This window comes from Scyliorhinus canicula, chromosome 11, assembly GCF_902713615.1.
Source record: "Scyliorhinus canicula chromosome 11, sScyCan1.1, whole genome shotgun sequence".
NCBI lineage: Eukaryota > Metazoa > Chordata > Chondrichthyes > Carcharhiniformes > Scyliorhinidae > Scyliorhinus > Scyliorhinus canicula.
Window position 1 is genome coordinate 74876204 of NC_052156.1, and position 20671 is coordinate 74896874.

Below are 20671 nucleotides of genomic sequence, written 5' to 3' on the forward strand. Positions count from 1 at the left end.
GGCACGGCAGGCCTTCGACGGCATCAAGGAGGACATCGCCAAAGCGGCCATGTGGGCGGTGGATGAATCCACCCCATTTCAGGTAGAGAGCGACGCCTCAGAGTTAGCTCTTGCAGCCACGTTAAATCAGGCAGAGAGACCAGTTGCATTTTTCCCCCGTACCCTCTCCGCTTCAGAACTCCGACACTCTTCAGTCGAGAAAGAAGCACAAGCCATCGTGGAGGCTATCCGTCACTGGAGGCACTACCTCGCAGGTAGGAGGTTCACCCTCATCACCGACCAAAGATCGGTTGCCTTCATGTTCGACAACTCGCAAAGTGGCAAAATAAAAAACGATAAAATTCTGAGATGGAGGATCGAACTCTCCACCTACAATTACGATATCAAATATCGACCCGGGAAGCTCAACGAGCCTCCGGATGCCCTATCCCGCGGGACATGCGCCCAGCGCGCAGATCGACCGATTAAAAAGCATCCACAATTACCTCTGCCACCTGGGGGTCACCCGGCTCACCCACTACATCAGGGCCCAAAACCTGCCTTTCTCCAACGAGGAGGTAAAAGCGCTCACCAGGGACTGCCCGATCTGTGCGGAGTGCAAACCGCCCTTCTATAGACCAGACAGGGCCCACCTGGTCAAGGCTTCTAGGCCCTTTGAACGCCTCGCGATTGATTTCAAAAGGCCACTCCCCTCAACTAACAAGAACGTTTACTTCTTAAACGTCGTAGACGAGTTCTCCCGTTTTCCATTCGCTATCCCGTGCCCCGACATGACCTCCCACACAATCATTAGGGCCCTGCATAGCATCTTCACCCTGTTTGGTTTCCCCAGCTACGTACACAGCGACCGGGGTTCGTCCTTCATGAGCGACGAGCTGCGTCAGTACCTGCTTGAAAAGGGCATTGCCTCGAGCAGGACTACCAGCTACAACCCCAGGGGGAACGGGCAGGCGGAAAGGGAGAATGCGACGGTCTGGAAGACCGTCCTACTGACCCTCCGGTCTAGAAAGCTCCAAGTCTCCCAGTGGCAGGAAGTCCTCCCAGACGCGCTCCACGCTATTAGGTCCCTCTTGTGTACGGCGACCAACCAGACCCCTCACGAGAGGCTCTTCATTTTTTCCAGGGGCACTACCATGGGGCTCTCACTTCCGGCATGGCTGAGGATGCCGGGCCCCGTACTCCTGAGGAAACACGTCAGGGCGCACAAAACCGACTCCCTTGTTAAGAAGGTGCGCCTGCTCCACTCCAACCTCCAGTACGCATTCGTCGACTTCCCTGACGGCCGTCACGACACTGTATCCCTCTGGGATCTGGCACCTGCCGGATCCAGCGCCCCCCCTACCCCCACAGAAGGATCTCTCACCCTATACCCCATGCTGCCGCCCCCGTGCGCTCCCGAGCCCACGTGCTCGCTCCACCAGTTCTGCGCGCCCGCGCCGGCCAGCCCCCAGCGCCCCTAGTCCCCAGTCGAACCAGAAGAGTATGAAGCTCGGATACAACCCACCCTGGAGTCCCCCATTGTACCCCAGCACACCACACCCATCCAGCCACCGCAAGAGGCTGCAACCCCGGTGCTCCGCAGATCTCAGCGGACAATTCGACCGCCGGACAGACTGACTTTATAGAGTAGACCACCACCCCCACCGGACTTGATTTTTTTGAAGGGGGTGAATGTGGTGAATGTAATATATGTTAATATATATGTTAATTCACACTGTTGTTGTAAGCGCAGTAGCGCTGTCCTACCACTAGGGGGAGTAGCGCTGGGAGCACTTAGGAACTTGTACTGGGCTCCACCCTTGGTTCTGCCCACGACTCCTCCCCCTAGTGCAGCTGTATAAGTACCCGTGTCCAGAGTCAGCCTGGATCGATTTGCACCCAGTATCTAGCTTTAATTGCATGGGGTAACCATTAACTTCTAATTTAATGTCCAATAATTATTTTCTCTTTTGTCAACCTCTTCGAAGAAGGTTATTTATGTTTTCTGTGACTCTTCTGCTTACATTTTACTTGGTTTCATTGTTATCTCTTACTTCCTATGAGCTACTGGAACGTTGGATCAGCAGGCTATTTAAAAATGTCCTAACTTCCCATAGTTGTGATACTCAGATCTCCTTGCTGGACATTCTGCCCATTTGCAGGGTTTTTCCGCCACTCTGAAATCATCTTAAGATGGCGACTGGCACGGTATTTCTTTTTTTTTTCAAGCTTTTGCTTCACTGCGTTTTGTCTTTTTTGTACAACATATTGAATGGCTTCACTCAATTTTGTTCCAAACAACATATTTTTTCCCACTAACAACTACTCTGTTTAGTATGCTAAGTTCGATCAGTCGTGAACAACGCCCAGTCCATCATACAAACCCACCTCCTATCCATTAACTCCATACACTTCCCACTGCCTGGGGAAAGTGGACAGCATAATCAAACACCCCTCCCACCCGGCTTACTCATTCTTCCAACTTCTTCCATCAGGCAGGAGATACAAACATCTGTGAACACGCACAAATAGATCAAAAAAAGCTTCTTCCCCGCTGTTACCAGACTCCTAAACAACCCTCTTATGGACTGACTGATTAATACTACAATCCTGTATGCTTCACCCGAGGCCAGTGTCTATGTATTTACACTGTGTACCTTGTGTTGACCTATTACGCTGTTTTTGTTTTCATGTACTAAATGATCTGTTTGAGCTGCACGCAGAAAAATACTTTCACTGTACCTCGGTACACGTGACAATAAACAAATCCAAATCCAAACTACTTGTACTGCCTTTTGTGAGAGATAAGATCACGACCACTAAACAATAGCATATTAATTAATCTCTGAAGATCCAATAGTTGCAATTCTCCACCATTCTGTATGGGTCATTAATAATGAGTCCATGGATTTCCCCAGATTTTGCCTTCTCTTCTTACACTTCGCTGGCTCATTGATCAATTTTTTTTCAAACACTGAAGTATAAATCAAATGCCTCATGGACTTCTTCATGTGAGATTGACACTTTGTCTTGCAAAAATATCACCTGCTGTGGCCTCTACTGTGTAGAATAACATCACCTGCAGTGGCCTCCACTGACCTGACTCTTCTGTCCTTCTTATGCAAACCTGAAGCTGCTTTGCACCTGGAAAATCTCATCCTCATTTCTGGGAGCGGCAATGTAGACTCCATACTTACCATAAGTTCAGAATCTGCTGATACTTCAGTACATTAACTTGTAGATTGAACTCACTGTTGTCTTGACTCCAGCTTTGTGTGCTGCTTGCACCTTTAGCACCCATGTTACTCTGTTCTCTTGTGAGTCTTCAATCTTTATTCTTCTTGTCCTTTTCCCAAAGATTTGTAGGTCTTTCAGATCTGCAGTCTTCATAGAATCATAGAATCCCTACAGTGCCGAATGAGGCCATTCGGCCCTTCAAGTCTGCACTGCCCCTCTGAAAGAGCACCCTACCTAGACCCAATCCCCCACCCTACCTCATAGCCCCACCTAATCTTTGGATACTAAGGAGCAATTTAGCATGGCCAACCCACCATACCTGTACATCTTTAGACTGTGGGAGGAAACTGGAGCTACTGGAGGAAACCCATGCAGACACAGAAAGAATGTGCAAGCTCCACACAGTCACCCGAGGTTGGAATTGAACCCGGATCCTAGGTGCTGTGAGACAGCAGTGTTAACCATTGTGCCACTCTGTCGCGCTTCTCTTGGAGTTTTTCTGGGTCTCTACACTCTATTCGCTGCCACCATGTTGGGCATCTAGATGGGGTTTCTTTAGTGTTTGCCTGTTTCCCTAGGAATGCTCCATTGGACTCTTAAAAAAACATACTTGTTTATTTACAGAATTACTCTACACGAAGTTGTGCTTCTGCTTCTCACCAGATCTCAGTTGCATTATAGGCACACCATTGGCTGCATCAGTGTCAGGTGCTCCTGATATTAACCCTTTATCCTACCATGGTCGGGGTAGAGTGCTGACTAGAGGGATTCAACCATTACTGGAAAGGTGAACATGGATTTGGAAGACAACAAAACCTTCAAGGGTAAAAGCAAATTACCACGGTTGCTGGAGTCTAAAACAAAAACAGAAAATACTGGACAATCTCAGCAGATCTGACAGCAACTGTGGAGAGAGAAGGGAGCTAACGTTTCGAGTCCAGATGACTCTTTTTCTTGCTGCTAACAAGAGAGAGCTGCTTCCAAACGCTCCTTCGCCACTCACTCCTGGTCAACACACAAGCTTGGCAGTGTGCAGACCTGCTCTTCACTTTGGGGATGCCGACATGGCCAGGCTTCTCGACGCTGTTGATGTGAGACGGGGTACCCTGTTCCCCCGAGGGGTTTGGAGGGCCAGCTGCAGGGTTACCAATACCGCCTGTGAGGCAGGGGCAGTGGCTGTCAGTGCGGTCAGCATGATCAAGTGGATCACCGTACAATGTCGGATGAAGATCAACAACCTCCACCAAGCTGCAAGGGTAAGTTACAACCTCTCTCCTGACATTAGTTCTGCCTGTCACCCCTCAAATTCCAACCCCCCCCAATGTTCCCTACAAATCACTGACTGATACCTCGCACCCTCCCCACATCCAATCTTCGTGCTTGCTCCTCAGAACCTAATGGCACCCACCAGCACAATCGCTTCATATCCAGGTGTGGTGCCCAGACATGCCACCTGCTAGAGACCCCCCTGACCCAGCAAGCGGTGGCTCACAATGCCCTCTTTGTCCCCGCAGGAGAAGATAGCCTATAATAAGTGGGAAAGGGCCAAGGTGGGGTGCGGAGTACCAGAGATTTGAGTCCTCCCTCCCTTTAAGGAACGGGCTGTGGGAATTGTGGGGTTGACCGAGGAGAGGACAGTGAGTGTGGCCTGCCGCAGACATGAGGATCCATTGACCCTTAAGCCAAATGACCTGTCTCAAATGAGTTGTTCATGCTAAACTAAAATGATTCTTCCCTCTCGCTGACCACATCCATTCTCTTGCAGCATCTCCATCTGATGGGGCCGGACCATCCAGAGCCACCCCCTCCCTCCGACCCAAGAGATGATCTAAGAGAGTTCCGAGGAGACCACCATCCAGGCGTCACTGCTGTCATCTCCACCTTCCACCATCACAGAGGCACACACCTCGGTGGGCGACATTAGTGGACAGGCTTCTGGGCACAATCTGGTGAGAACCACACAGTTGCTAATGCACATCAGGTGGAAGTAAGAACATCTAATAACGGCAGGATTCGGAGGTCTGCTGGATCCCAGGACTCAGCTGGGACTCATTCAGATGACAAGCCTCTGGACAAGGTTCTCCCAGAGCTGAAGCAGTTGATAATACACAGCCATGACATTCAGAAGGGGATATCAGCGACATTCCAATGAGTGCATAACCAATTTGAGGAGTCCCAAAGGCTATGGGCATAGGAGATAATGCCACCTATATATGGCCAGCACTGCTAGGGTGGCGACCGCAGTGGAAAGCCTGGAGCAGAACATGCGCATGTTGAGTCGTGGTGCCCAAGGCATGGCTCAGTATGTAACAACCATGGCTGAGACCTTAGACATCATGTCCAATCGCTGAGGGACAGGACCCAGACACAGGGGGATATTGCTGAGGCACTGCAGAACATGGCCCAGTAACTGAAGACCATCGCTGAGGGCATCGACACCATGGTGCAGACAATGGGGAGCTGCCAGGGCCGGAAGAGCTCACTCCAGCCACCCCTACATCCCAGCGAGACCTCCAGGGCCCTACGAGTACCGTCAGGGAGGAGGTACTGGAGGCCAACCCGGGGCCTGCCACCAAGGTTGGTAATAGCGTTTTGTGATGAATGGAGGATTTTAGGACTATTGGATTCAAAACCTTTGGCAATTTAAGGGTTAAAGGCCTTGGGTTATAGTATATACTGCAGTGGTAATGTTTTTTTTTAAGAGGAATCCTGTTTTGCAGAGTCTGAGAGATTCTAGGAGCCAGAAGGTTAAATTGATCACATGGAATTTGTTTTTAGTCTGTGCTAATGCACTGTGGTTTGACTGGAGAAGGTCCCTGTGGAGGTAATGTGCTTTCAGCCTGGAGAGTTCTTTTTTTTCAGTTTGGGCAGATTATGTCCTTCCTGGGTGAAGCTAAAGGATTCAGAGAGATTTTGAAAATCTTTGGAGAGGAGTTAAAGTCTGATCTGGCTGACATTGATTCCATAATTCTCTCCCAGTAGGATAGTTATAAAAAGAGTAATAATGTTTAAAGTAGAGCAGTCTTGTCTGAGGACAAGGAAGAAGCTGAAACACACCAGGTGAACCAGCTTTTTGAGGATATTCAGCCAGAGTCTGAAGGGGTTATAACAGGGGCCACATCCACTCTGGAAAGCAAGTATTACAATAATAATCTTTATTCTTGTCACAAGTAAGCTTACATTAACACTGCAATGAAGTTACTGTGAAAAGCTCCTAGTTGCCACACTCCAGTGTCTGTTCGGGTACACTGAGGGAGAATTCAGAATGTCCAATTCACCTAACATGCACATCTTTCGGGACTTGTGGGAGGAAACCGAAGCACCCGGAGGAAACCCAAACAGACACAGGGAGAGCGTGCAGACTCCACACCGACAGTGACCCAAGCAGGGAATCGAACCTGGAACTGTGGCATTGTTAAGCAACAGTGCTAACCACTGTGCTACCATGTACTCTATGCCATGCTAATTTTAAGATGGATTGGGAGCTGTACATTTATTTTCTTGTTGTTTAATGGGGATTTGAGTAGAATTTTGTAAGGGGTAATTGTAAGCTATTCTTTTTGGGTGTGAAGTTAAAGAGTTTAATATTGTATTGATAATAGAGCTTTGTTTTAACAACACCTTCAATGCAAAATATCTTCATGCAATCACTGCTGGAGTGAATCATTCATTCTGCACAGTCTTACAAAAGAAACTAAAATATTGGGGTTTTGCCCAGTATCCTAGCCACTGTTGGGGTCCAATCTGGATGGTAATAGTTTGCTTTAATATACCATATCCCTACTTGTGCGTGGAATCACTCCTGAAGTGGAGTTTCCTTTCCTCACAGTCTTACAAAGTAAATAAAATATTGTGGTTACTGTCCGGTATCCTAGCAACTGTTGGGATCTGGTCTGTGATCGTAATACATACCAGGGGACTGACTAGGCTGAGAGAGGGTAATAGTTTTAATCAGGATGAGTCCAACAACAGTGGAGATGATGGTGTGATTCAGCAGAGTGCAAGCTGCAGAAAGGTTGTGGTGTGATGAAAGGAGGCCAAAGGCTAGGCATGGGAAAATGAAGGTACAGTAGTCAGTAACTTGTGGGACAGACGCAAGAAGAAGTGGAATTATGAGTGGACATGGGAATGTGGGTGGAAAGTGATCAAAGGAAGTGATTAGAAATGGCCTTTTCTGTGATTGACTCATTGACGTAGAGAGCTCACTGAGATGACAAGTTTAGTGGCCACAGAGGAGTCCAAAACGAGAGGAGTAAAGAAACTTATTTTATTACAAAGCAAACTATATATACAGTCACTCCAGGTCCCAGCCGGGATTACTCGCGCTCGGCTCCCATCTGGGCCGGCTTTAAGACAGAGTCAATTACTCGGCTGATGGGTCCCCGCCCCTCAGCGGGGAAGCTTGTATTTAAAGATGCCCAGGGGGCGGTCCATCCCCATTGGTCTTGTGTGGGTTATAACATCCCTTCCCCCCAAAGTCCAAAGACCTGTCTGAGGAAGTTAGAGCAGGAGGACGTCAACTCTTTTTTATCTGTGGTTGTGCCTCTTGTGCCTGTGGGGCTAAATCAGGGGGTATATATCTGGACCATGAACGCTGTTTCCTTGCTGATTGCTGCAGGGGGATCACTTCTGGTGGCTGCTCTCCTGTTTGCTTGGCATCGGAAGCTTACAATGCCTAGGTCTCCAAATCGGAGGCGAAGGAGTTGCAGCCAATTGCGGCCTAACAGACTGGGGCCATGTCCTTTTACTACCATCAACGGCAGCCATACAGATTATTGCCTGTAGATCATCAGGGTCATCATGGTCCCAACCATGGCAAGCTATACAAATGGTTCCCCTGTGTAGGTTGCCAATCTTGCCTCAATATCTCGTGAGCACAAACGTTGTACCGCTGTCTGAATTTTTTCAAACGTTTGTTTACCTATGATCGTGAATGTGGCTCCGAAGTCCAATTCCATTACAAGAGGGTAACCGTTTACTCGAATGGTGATCCGAATGGGGGCAACTTTGAGTGCTGCAATGCAGTTCAGCTGCATGCATTCATCATTGGGCTGTTCCAGATGAAAATTGTGGGTTCTAGGTTGATGCCCACCTCGAGTGGGGCGACGGGTTTATTGGCTGCCTTGTGGCTTTTGCTCACTGAGGCCTCACTGGCCTCATGACCCACATCATCTGGGGTATGCCGCTATGGATTCAGGGAATGTATCTTGCCTAGCTAACTCAGTCTTAGGTCTTTGGACATAGACTTGGCGGTGTTTGCCCCACAGTGATGGTCCGGGGTTTTCTATTTTGGGGGGGCGTGCTGAATGCCGGGAGGGAACATGTCCTACGCTGTCTACCTCCATCCCTTGGAGTTCCTGAACTCCCTTTACTGCACTTTTAGGGAAAGAAGAATTTCTTCTTTTTTTAAAAATAATTTTTATTCAAATTTTCACATTTTCACAAAAAAGAAAACAATAACAGAAAATTCTAAGAACAAAAAAAACCAGAAACCCCCCCCCCCCCGCCGTAAATACAAAAGAGAAACAATAAATTAACGCCCGTCATTGGCAAAAAACAGATATTCAACCCAAAATAAAAACAAAGAGACAACCCCACCACCCCGGGTTGCTGCTGCTGCTGACCTTTCGTTTTTACCGTTTCACCAGGAGATCTAGGAATGGTTGCCATCTCCTGAAAAACCCCTGCACTGACCCCCTTAGGAAAAATTTCACCCTCTCCAATTTAATAAACCCCACCATATCGTTGACCCAGGCCTCCACGCTTGGGGCCTCGCATCCTTCCACTGAAGAAGAATCCTCCGCCGGGCTACTAGGTCTCTTTCGCCTCCTGCACTCCCGGCTCCACTGCAACCCCACATATTGCGAGTCCCCAGCCTGGATTGACCCTGGATCCTACCACCCTCGATACCGTCCTTCCTACACCCTTCCAAAATTCCCCCAGCGCTGGGCATGCCCAGAACATGTGGACATGGTTTGCTGGGCTCCCTGAGCACCTAATACACCTGTCCTCGGACCCGGAAAGAAGAATTTCTACGGCCTTCTTAAGGTCTTACAATGGCTCGGCCTGTAACTTCCGTTTGGGTTGCCATATTGTTCACGCGCAAACCAACTGGACCCGCAGCCTTGCGGGTTGGGGAGGGCTGTAATTACAAAGTTCTGCTAGTTTCCTCAAATATGTTAAGAACAGACTTCCCTGGGGTCAGCCATGTAACCCAGTACCATTGCACGATGATCGACAGCTTGGGATCATAATATTTGCTATTAGTGCCACCAGCTCTTCAAAGGTCTTGAAGTCCGGGGCTGTGGAATACGTGAGGCTTTTTATTACGCTGAAGTTCGGGACTATACAAGCAGTCAAGAGTTAAACTGACTGTTGCTCATCACCACTCAGAACGTCAAAATTTCCAGCCTTTATGCAGGGCATTATCCACCATGGAAGAACAGGATGCTGTATTGGGGATCCTGGTATGGAGAAATTGCCATGGAGCAGTGATGTGCAATAGGCTTTCAAGCACATTTACAGACTCTCAGGCTGCCCCTAATCACTGTGACCTTTAGATGCAGCCAGCAATTGAAGAGGTCTTCAAGTAGAGGAGGAAGAGTGGCAACCTCTCACACTCCACATTAAGGTGAAACATAGAATATAGAACAGAACAGGCCCTTCGGCCCTCGATGTTGTGCTGAGCTTTGTCAGAAACCAAGATCAAGCTATCCCACTCCCTGTCATTCTGGTGTGCTCCATGTGCCTATCCAATAACCGCTTGAAAGTTCCTAAAGTGTCTGACTCCCCTATCACAGCAGGCAGTCCATTCCACACCCTAACCACTCTCTGAGTAAAGAACCTACCTCAGACATCTCTCCTGTATCTCCCACCCTGAACCTTATAGTTATGTCCCCTTGTAACCTTAATGTGGAATGTGAGAGTTTGCCACTCTTACTCTTCTACTTGAAGACCTTCTCTTCAATTGCTGGCTGTACTTCAGTCCCACATTTCTTGGCCACCCAAGTGCAGAGGTGGGTAAGTTGAAGCTCTCCCTTCTGAATCAGCTCTTGGGCCTGGCTTAAGAGTTTTAGGTAGACGTGGTTGAGAGGACCATTCTCTCTGAACTTCTGCCTCATTTTTGCGTCTATGTGCCCAGGTGAACCTGAAAAAGGAGCAGATGTAATTGCCCTTGACATTAAGGCAGCAGAATTTGGCAAAACGTGGCATCAAGGGGAAACCACTCAAGTGGCTGGAGTCACGACCACCATAGAGGAAGAAGGCTGTGTTTGCTGGAGGCCAATCACCACAGTCCCAGGACATCGTCACACCGATTCCTGAGGCGATGGAACCTTAATTGAGGCCTTCCAATTTTTGATCATAACTATATTCTATGCTGTTCATTCTGCCAGACTTCAGGAAAGATATGAAAGCATTATAATGGATACAAAAAAGATTTACGAGAATGATTCCGGGGAAGAGGTCCTTCAGTGGACAGGTTGGAGAAGCTCTTGTTCTCTTTAGATAAGACCCGATTTGACGGAATTGTCCAAAGTCATCAGGGGTCTGGGCTGATGAGATAGTGTCTCAGAAGAATCAAGAATCAGAAAACATTGACTTAAGGTGAATGACAAAGAAAACCGTGGCAACATGATGAAAAACTTTCGTAAACTGAGGGTTAGGGTCTGGAATTTGCTGCTGCAGACTGTAATGGTGGAAGATTCAAACACAGCGTACGAAAATAATTTGGATATTTATTTGAAGAGGACCAAATATGCTGGTCCACGGAGAAAAGGCAGACAAATAGGATTAAATAAATTGCTGTTCCAAAGAACTGGCACATACACGATGGGCCAAATGGTCTCCCTCTGTGTTGTAGTCATTCCATGAGTAGGTTTTCAGGGAACTAGAGTGCCCAGGCGTCATTATGGACAATATTACTTATTTAATTTGATAATATATTTTTTATTTATAATATTCATGTTATTCCTTGGGCCTCCACAATTAACGGGCAGAGGAGCAGGTCTATTGCTGTTCCTTTCTCTGAACGCTAGAGTGTGCAGCAACCGCCCGAGTTCTGTGACAATCGAGGTAGTTCATCCAGTATCCCAGAAGCCCCCATTGTCTATTCCTCTAATATCCCAGGACCCTCCATGGTTCACTCCTTTACCACCCCAGTGAACATTCTCCCAGACCCAGCAGGGCTGCTCCACCTGCATTCCAGGATTCTCCAGGCCCGCTCTTCCAGTATCCCAGGATTCTCCAGGCCCGCCTCTTCCAGTATCCCAGGATTCTCCAGGCACGCCTCTTCCAGTATCCCAGGGTCCTCCTGAGCCGCGACACCAGCATCCCAGGGTTTCGCCGCTCCAGTCAGCTGACGGGTTGCTGTTTCCGGTGCTGTCTGAGCAGCTGCCTGCAGCCCCCCCCCACCCTCCGCCCGGTGTCCTGGCCCAGCGCGAACCTCCAGTTTCTCGGCAGCGGCCCTTTCTCATCCGGCTCCGACCCTCCGCCCAAACTCACTCAGGATGCTGGCGCTTTTCAACCGGCTGCTGGACTGGATCAAGTCGCTGTTCTGGAAGGAGGAGATGGAGCTGACACTGGTCGGGCTGCAATACTCGGGCAAGACCACCTTCGTCAACGTTATCGCGGTGAGTGAGCCTGAGGCCGACCCACATCCTCCTCCCCCACTTCCTCCACCTGCTGCCGGTCACACCACGCCCAATCCCCACACACCACAGCAGCCCCCCCCCCCCCCCCCCTCACAGGACAGCACCCCCCTCCCCCCCCCCCCCCACAGGACAGCACCCCCCCCCCCCCACACAGGACAGCACCCCCCCCCCCCACAGGCCAGCACCCCCCCCCCACAGCACAGCACAGCCCGGTCCCACACAGCACAGCCCCCCCCACAGCACAGCCCACCCCCACACACAGCCCGCCCCCACAGAGCACAGGCCCCCGCCTCCACACAGCACAGAGCCCCCCCACAGCACAGCCCCCCACACAGCACGCCCCCCACAAGCACGCCACCCCCCACTCACAGCCCCCCCCGCACAGCACAGCCCCCCCCACAGCACAGCCCCCCCCACAAAGCACAGCCCCCCCCACACAGCACACAAAGCCCCCAACCCCACAGTACAGCCCCCCCCACATTACAGCCCCCCCCCACACAGTACAGCCCCCCCCACAAAGGAACAGCACAGCCCCCCACACAGTACAGCCCCCCCCAACAGCTACAGCCCCCCCCCACAGGACAGCCCCCCCCCACACAGTACAGCCCCCCCCACACAGCACAGCCCCCCCCACACAGCACAGCCCCCCCACACAGCACAGCCCCCCCCCACACAGCACAGGCCCCCCCACACAGTACAGCCCCCCCACACAGCACCCCCCCCACACAGTACAGCCCCCCCCACACAGTCACAGCCCCCCCCACACAGCACAGCCCCCCCCACACAGCACAGGCCCCCCCCACACAGCACAGCCCCCCCCCACACAGCACAGCCCCCCCACACAGCACAGCCCCCCCCACACAGCACAGCCCCCCCACACAGCACAGCCCCCCCCACACAGCACAGCCCCCCCACACAGCACAGCCCCCCACACAGCACAGCCCGGTCCCACACAGCACAGCCTCCCCCACACAGCACAGCCCGGTCCCACACAGCACAGCCCGGTCCCACACAGCACAGCCCGGTCCCACACAGCACAGCCCGATCCCACACAGCACAGCCCGGTCCCACACAGCACAGCCCCTCCCACACAGCACAGCCCCCCCACACAGCCAGCCCCCCCACACAGCACAGCCCCCCCACACAGCACAGCCCCCCCACACAGCACAGCCCCCCCACACAGCACAGCCCCCCCACACAGCACAGCCCCCCCCACACAGCACAGCCCCCCCACACAGCACAGCCCCCCCACACAGCACAGCCCCCCCCACACAGCACAGCCCCCCCCACACAGCACAGCCCCCCCACACAGCACAGCCCCCCCCACACAGCACAGCCCCCCCACACAGCACAAGCCCCCCCCACACAGCACAGCCCCCCCACACAGCACAGCCCCCCCACACAGCACAGCCCCCCCCACACAGCACAGCCCCCCCCCCACAGCACAGCCCCCCCCACACAGCACAGCCCCCCCCACACAGCACAGCCCCCCCCACACAGCACAGCCCCCCCCACACAGCACAGCCCCCCCACACAGCACAGCCCCCCCACACAGCACAGCCCCCCCCACACAGCACAGCCCCCCCCACACAGCACAGCCCCCCCACACAGCACAGCCCCCCCCAACAGCACAGCCCCCCCCACACAGCACAGCCCCCCCACACAGCACAGCCCCCCCACACAGCACAGCCCCCCCACACAGCACAGCCCCCCCCACACAGCACAGCCCCCCCCACCAGCACAGCCCCCCCACACAGCACAGCCCCCCCCACACAGCACAGCCCCCCCCACACAGCACAGCCCCCCCCACACAGCACAGCCCCCCCCACACAGCACAGCCCCCCCCACACAGCACAGCCCCCCCACACAGCACAGCCCCCCCCACACAGCACAGCCCCCCCCACACAGCACAGCCCCCCCACACAGCACAGCCCCCCCACACAGCACAGCCCCCCCCACACAGCCAGCCCCCCCCACACGCACAGCCCCCCCACACAGCACAGCCCCCCCCACACAGCACAGCCCCCCCCACACAGCACAGCCCCCCCACACAGCACAGCCCCCCCCACACAGCACCGCCCCCCCCACACAGCACAGCCCCCCCCACACAGCACAGCCCCCCCCCCACAGCACAGCCCCCCCCACACAGCACAGCCCCCCCACACAGCACAGCCCCCCCACACAGCACAGCCCCCCCACACAGCACAGCCCCCCCACACAGCACAGCCCCCCCACACAGCACAGCCCCCCCACACAGCACAGCCCCCCCCCAGCACAGCCCACCCCACACGCACAGCCCCCCCACACAGCACAGTCCCCCCCCACACAGCACAGCCCCCCCCACACAGCACAGCCCCCCCACACAGCACAGCCCCCCCACACAGCACAGCCCCCCCACACAGCACAGCCCCCCCACACAGACAGACGCACCCCCCACACAGCCACCCCCCCACACAGCACAGCCCCCCCCACAGCACAGCCCCCCCCACACAGCACAGGCTCCCCCCCCACCAGCACAGCCCCCCCCACACAGCACGCCCCCCCCACACAGCACAGCCCCCCCACACAGCACAGCCCCCCCACACAGCACAGCCCCCCCACACACGCACAGCCCCCCCACACAGCACAGCCCCCCCACACAGCACAGCCCCCCCACCCAGCACAGCCCCCCCCACACAGCACAGCCCCCCCCACACAGCACAGCCCCCCCCCACACAGCACAGCCCCCCCCACACAGCACAGCCCCCCCCACACAGCACAGCCCCCCCCCACACAGCACAGCCCCCCACACAGCACAGCCCCCCCACACAGCACACAGCCCCCCCCACACAGCACAGCCCCCCCCACACAGCACAGCCCCCCCCCACACAGCACAGCCCCCCCCAACAGGCACAAGCCCCCCCACACAGCCCCCCCACACAGCACAGCCCCCCCCCACAGCACAGCCCCCCCCACACAGCACAGCCCCCCCACACAGCACAGCCCCCCCCCCACAGCACAGCCCCCCCCCACACAGCACAGCCCCCCCCACACAGGCACAGCCCCCCCACACAGCACAGCCCCCCCACCACAGCACAGCCCCCCCACACAGCACAGCCCCCCCCACACAGCACACCCCCCCCCACACAGCACAGCCCCCCCCACACAGCACAGCCCCCCCCACACAGCACAGCCCCCCCCACACAGCACAGCCCCCCCCACACAGCACAGCCCCCCCCACCAGCACAGCCCCCCCCACACAGCACAGCCCCCCCCACACAGCACATCCCCCCCCACACAGCACAGCCCCCCCCACACAGCACAGCCCCCCCACACAGCACAGCCCCCCCACACAGCACAGCCCCCCCCACACAGCCAGCCCCCCCCACACTGCCCAGCCCCCCCACACAGCCCAGCCCCCCCCACACTGCCCAGCCCCCCCCACACTGCCCAGCCCCCCCCCACACTGCCCAGCCCCCCCCACACAGCCAGCCCCCCCCACACTGCCCAGCCCCCCCCACACAGCACAGCCCCCCCCACACAGCACAGCCCCCCCCACACTGCCCAGCCCCCCCACACAGCACAGCCCCCCCCACACAGCACAGCCCCCCCCACACAGCACAGCCCCCCCCACACAGCACAGCCCCCCCCACACAGCACAGCCCCCCCACACAGCACAGCCCCCCCCACCAGCACAGCCCCCCCACACAGCACAGCCCCCCCCACACAGCACAGCCCCCCCCACACAGCACAGCCCCCCCCACACAGCACAGCCCCCCCACACAGCACGACAGCCCCCCCACACAGCACAGCCCCCCCCACACATCACAGTCCCCCCCACACAGCACAGCCCCCCCCACACAGCCAGCCCCCCCCACACATACAGCCCCCCCACACAGCACAGCCCCCCCACACAGCACAGCCCCCCCCACACAGCACAGCCCCCCCCACACAGCACAGCCCCCCCCACACAGCACAGCCCCCCCCACACAGCACAGCCCCCCCCACACAGCACAGCCCCCCCCACACAGCACAGCCCCCCCCACACAGCACCGCCCCCCCACACAGCACAGCCCCCCCCACACAGCACATCCCCCCCCACACAGCACAGCCCCCCCCACCAGCACAGCCCCCCCCACACAGCACAGCCCCCCCCACACAGCACAGCCCCCCCACACAGCACAGCCCCCCCCACACATCACAGCCCCCCCCACACAGCACAGCCCCCCCCACACAGCACAGCCCCCCCCACACAGCACAGCCCCCCCCACACAGCACAGCCCCCCCCACACAGCACCCCCCCCACACAGCACCCTCCCCACACAGCACCCCCCCCACACAGCATCCCCCCCACACAGCACAGCCCCCCCCACACAGCATACCCCCCCCACACAGCATACCCCCCCCCACACAGCATACCCCCCCCCACACAGCATACCCCCCCCCCACAGCACAGCCCCCCCCACACAGCACAGCCCCCCCACACAGCACAGCCCCCCCCACACAGCACAGCCCCCCCACACAGCACAGCCCCCCCACACAGCACAGCCCCCCCACCAGCACAGCCCCCCCCACACAGCACAGCCCCCCCCACACAGCACAGCCCCCCCCACACAGCACAGCCCCCCCCCACACAGCACAGCCCCCCCCACACAGCACAGCCCCCCCCCACACAGCACAGCCCCCCCCCCACACAGCACAGCCCCCCCCACACAGCACAGCCCCCCCCACACAGCACAGCCCCCCCCACACAGCACAGCCCCCCCACACAGCACAGCCCCCCCCCCACACAGCAACAGCCCCCCCCACACAGCCAGCCCCCCCCCACACAGCACACAGCCCCCCCCCCACACAGCACAGCCCCCCCCCACACAGCACACGCCCCCCCCCACAGCACAGCCCCCCCCCCACACAGCCAGCCCCCCCACACAGCGCAGCCCCCCACACAGCGCAGCCCCCCCCCCACACGCAGCCCCCCCCACACAGCGCAGCCCCCCCCCACCGCAGCCCCCCCCACACAGCGCAGCCCCCCCCCACAGCGCAGCCCCCCCCACACAGCGCAGCCCCCCCACAGCGCAGCCCCCCCCACACAGGCGCAGCCCCCCCCACAGCGCAGCCCCCCCCACAGCGCAGCCCCCCCCACACAGCGCAGCCCCCCCCACACAGCGCAGCCCCCCCACACAGCGCAGCCCCCCCCACACAGCGCAGCCCCCCCCACCCAGCCCAGCCCCCCCCACACAGCCCAGCCCCCCCCCCCCACACGCACAGCCCCCCCCCCACACAGCACAGCCCCCCCCCACACAGCACAGCCCCCCCCCCACACAGCACAGCCCCCCCCCACACAGCACAGCCCCCCCCCACACAGCACAGCCCCCCCCTCACACAGCACAGCCCCCCCCCCACACAGCACAGCCCCCCCCCCACACAGCACAGCCCCCCCCCCACACAGCACAGCCCCCCCCCCACACAGCACAGCCCCCCCCCACACAGCACAGCCCCCCCCCCCCCCCCCCCTCCCCGGCACACACACCCCTCCTCCCCCCCCCCCCCCTCCCCGGCACACCACCCCTCCTCTCCCCCCCTCCCCGGCACACCACCCCTACCTCTCCCCCCCCCCCCCCCCCCCCTCCCCGGCACACACCCCCCCCCCCCCCCCCCCCTCCCCGGCACCCCCCCCCCCCCCCCTCCCCCGGCACCCCCCCCCCCCCCCCCTCCCCGGCACCCCCCCCCCCCCCCCCCCTCCCCGGCACACCCCCCCCCCCTCCCCGGCACACCACCCCTCCCCCCCCCCCCCCTCCCCGGCACACCACCCCCCCCCCCCCTCCCCGGCACACCACCCCCCCCCCCCCTCCCCGGCACACCACCCCCCCCCCCCCCCCCTTCCCCCCAACACCACCCCTCCCCCCCCCCCCCCCTCCCCGGCACACCACCCCTCCCCCCCCCCCCCCCCCTCCCCGGCACACCACCCCTCCCCCCCCCCTCCCCGGCACACCACCCCCTCCCCCCCTCCCCGGCACACCACCCCTCCCCCCCTCCCCGGCACACCACCCCTCCCCGGCACACCACCCCTCCCCCCCTCCCCGGCCCACAATTGTGGTACTGGCTGCTGTTATTCATGAAGGTCTCGCCTTCTCAACATTGCACCTGTGGTGTGCTGATCCTCGGGTTAAATCCGCACCAGTCAGCTCTCCCTCTTAAAAGGGGGCAGCAGCCTATGGTCATCTGGGGCTTTGGCGACTTTCCCATTTATCTTACTCAATGACAAATTCTGGAGTTGAGAATTTCTACAATTCAAAACCTTCTGAAGAATTTTCTTCCCTCTCTCTGTTCTAAAATGGCTCAACTCTTATCTACAAATTATGACCCTTTTTGCAAACTGTTCAGCCCGGGGAAAAAGACTTGAAAATTCTACTTGTCATGTCCTCTCAGAAATTTTTTCCAGTCAATGTTACTTGTGTATATATCTCGTCAATTAAGCAGCATAAATTGAGTGAATTTACTTTTTGGAATGGCAGACCTTTGTGGGCTAGAGGATTAAGGATTCTAAATTCCTCCATGATATTTCAAAATATAGATTGAGCAGAATTAAATTTTTGTCTTGTGCTAAGCAGAGGTTTCCTCCCCCCCCTCCCCCCAACCACCACCGCCAAATCTTAAATAATATTGATGACCGGTTTTGACAATTGAATTTCCTTATTGAATTTTCTCTGTTCTGCATCATCCTGTTATCTTGAATGTTAGATTGCAGAAGAGGACAAGTTATGAGTTATATGATGTGATGGGATTAGATTCAAGTTAATAGTACTGCAGATCTAGTGTATTTACAGCAGATGAATGCAACGTTTCAATTGTGTAATAGGAGGGTATGGTAAGTGTACTGTTTACCTGGATGTTACTTTGTTTTAGCTTTCCAAATTGTGCACTAATAAATCTGCATTTCAGCTCGAGATTTTTTTTCTGAAGATAACTGTTTTGATGAACATTATTGATTTCAGTGGAACATCCAGCATTGTGCAGTTTTCCTGTGAAGGTTGTAGTTGGGTGTGGTCTGCGACTTGGTCATGTAATTTCTATCTGTCTCTAATTTCTGCGGTGTAGATTGTGTGCAGAACAATTGCAATGGAGGTAATTTTGTTCTGATTGCTTTTCAGGTTAGAATTGTTATTTTTGGCATTTTTAGCCCAGATATCATAGCTTTGCCACATGGGAATTCTAGCACAGTTTAGCTGTTGCTTTTGTTAATGTGAGCAGTGTTTCAGAGATCCTAGTTTTCTCCCCGCAATGTTGTATCAGTTGATATTGTGCAATAAACCTCTGCTAAAATGAGGTTCTTTGACACCGCTGTCACAACCGACATCGCTGCAAGTAAGACACCAGATTCAAAAGATGGGAGATGCTGCCATGTTTGTTTGGTTCAGTCTGCATTTTCGAGCAAGGGTCTAAATTTGCTGGCTACAGGTACTGACATCCAGTGGCACATAACCAGGCAACAATGTATCTGGGCAACGTCCTACACATTGTAGGTTGTTCCAGGAATCATATTCGGCAGCTTGGGGGTTTATCCACATAAGACAGGTTATACATTGAGGTGCTGTGATGTATCATCTCGAAGTAGGAATTAGCAGACGGTGCTAAGATTTTTGTAATAGAAGGTAGAGCAATGTGAATGCAGCCGAATGACAAGATCAGTTACTGTAGTATTGAAACTGTGGAGCTGCAAAATTTGATAGCAAGATACTTAAGGAAATTTGAACGCTGCATTAATTGAACGGAATTTGTACTGTCTGAACTTGACCTGGCTGCCTGCTGTCGCAGCAAAGTGATTTTTGCTTAACAGGACCTGGCGAAATATACCTTGCTGTCCGCATGACATGTACAGCTAGACTCTGAGCCCCCTGAGATGGATACTGTGCTTTTTATATGATGCTGAATCCCTCATCCAGGCTGCTGTTACTTCTGGCCTTAACGATTACTGTGCTCTCCTGGCCTGTCCCAATCTGCACTGCAGGAATTTGACCTCATACAATCATAAAATTTACAGTGCAGAAGGAGGCCATTTGGCCCATTGAGTCTGCACCGGCACTTGGAAAGAGCACCCTACCCAAGCCTATATCTCCACCCTATCCCCATAACCCCACCTAACCTTTTTTGGACACTTAAGGGCAATTTAGCATGGCCAATCCACCTAACCTTCACATCTGGGAGGAAACCGGAGCATCCGGAGGAAACCCATGCAGACACTGAGAATGTGCAGGCTCCGTACAGACGGTGAGCCAAGCCGGGAATCGAACCTGGGACCCTGGAGCTGTGCAGCAACTGCGATTATCATGAGCATAGTTCATGCAGAACTATTTTATTTATTTGCCAACAATCACAAAATTCCACTCCCCATCACTCCTGTGCTTACTGAAAATGTTGGCTTGTGCTCCAGCAGTGCCTCTCTTTGAGAATTCTCAACCTCATTTTCAAATTCCCGCCCCCCCCCCCCCCCCCCCAAATCTCCTGTCAGGGCCTCATCCTTCCCTAACTCACCACCCTTCAGATCAGTGTCCCTAAAGTGTCTCTGCTACTGTCATGTTGGCCTCTTCAGAAAACAGTCCTGTCCATTTATAGACCGGATCAATCAGAAAATTTGCGCTGGGGGGGGGGGGGGAGAGAAAGAGAAAAGGAGATACAAGGCCTTTTAAATAAACATTAAAGGATAAAAATCAAGATGTACACCTCTATTGAGATGGCAATGTGCAATATGGCTTATGGGAAGCATTCCAGGACCAAGTCAGATGAAGTGGAGCCTAGAATTTTGAGATAGGAGTTGCAGACTTTAC

At 55.6% G+C, this 20671-nt stretch overlaps 1 protein-coding gene across 1 annotated transcript in view; it reads left to right on the forward strand.

The window, feature by feature from the left end:
* Window positions 1-11377: 11377 nt before the first annotated feature.
* The window catches only part of arl8bb (ADP-ribosylation factor-like 8Bb), a 63646-nt gene continuing 54352 nt past the window's right edge, over window positions 11378-20671 (forward strand). Inside the window, exon 1 of the mRNA XM_038810757.1 lies at window positions 11378-11846. Coding sequence (XP_038666685.1) covers window positions 11724-11846 — 123 coding nt within the window. The 5' untranslated portion in view covers window positions 11378-11723. The remainder of the gene's footprint in view (window positions 11847-20671) is intronic.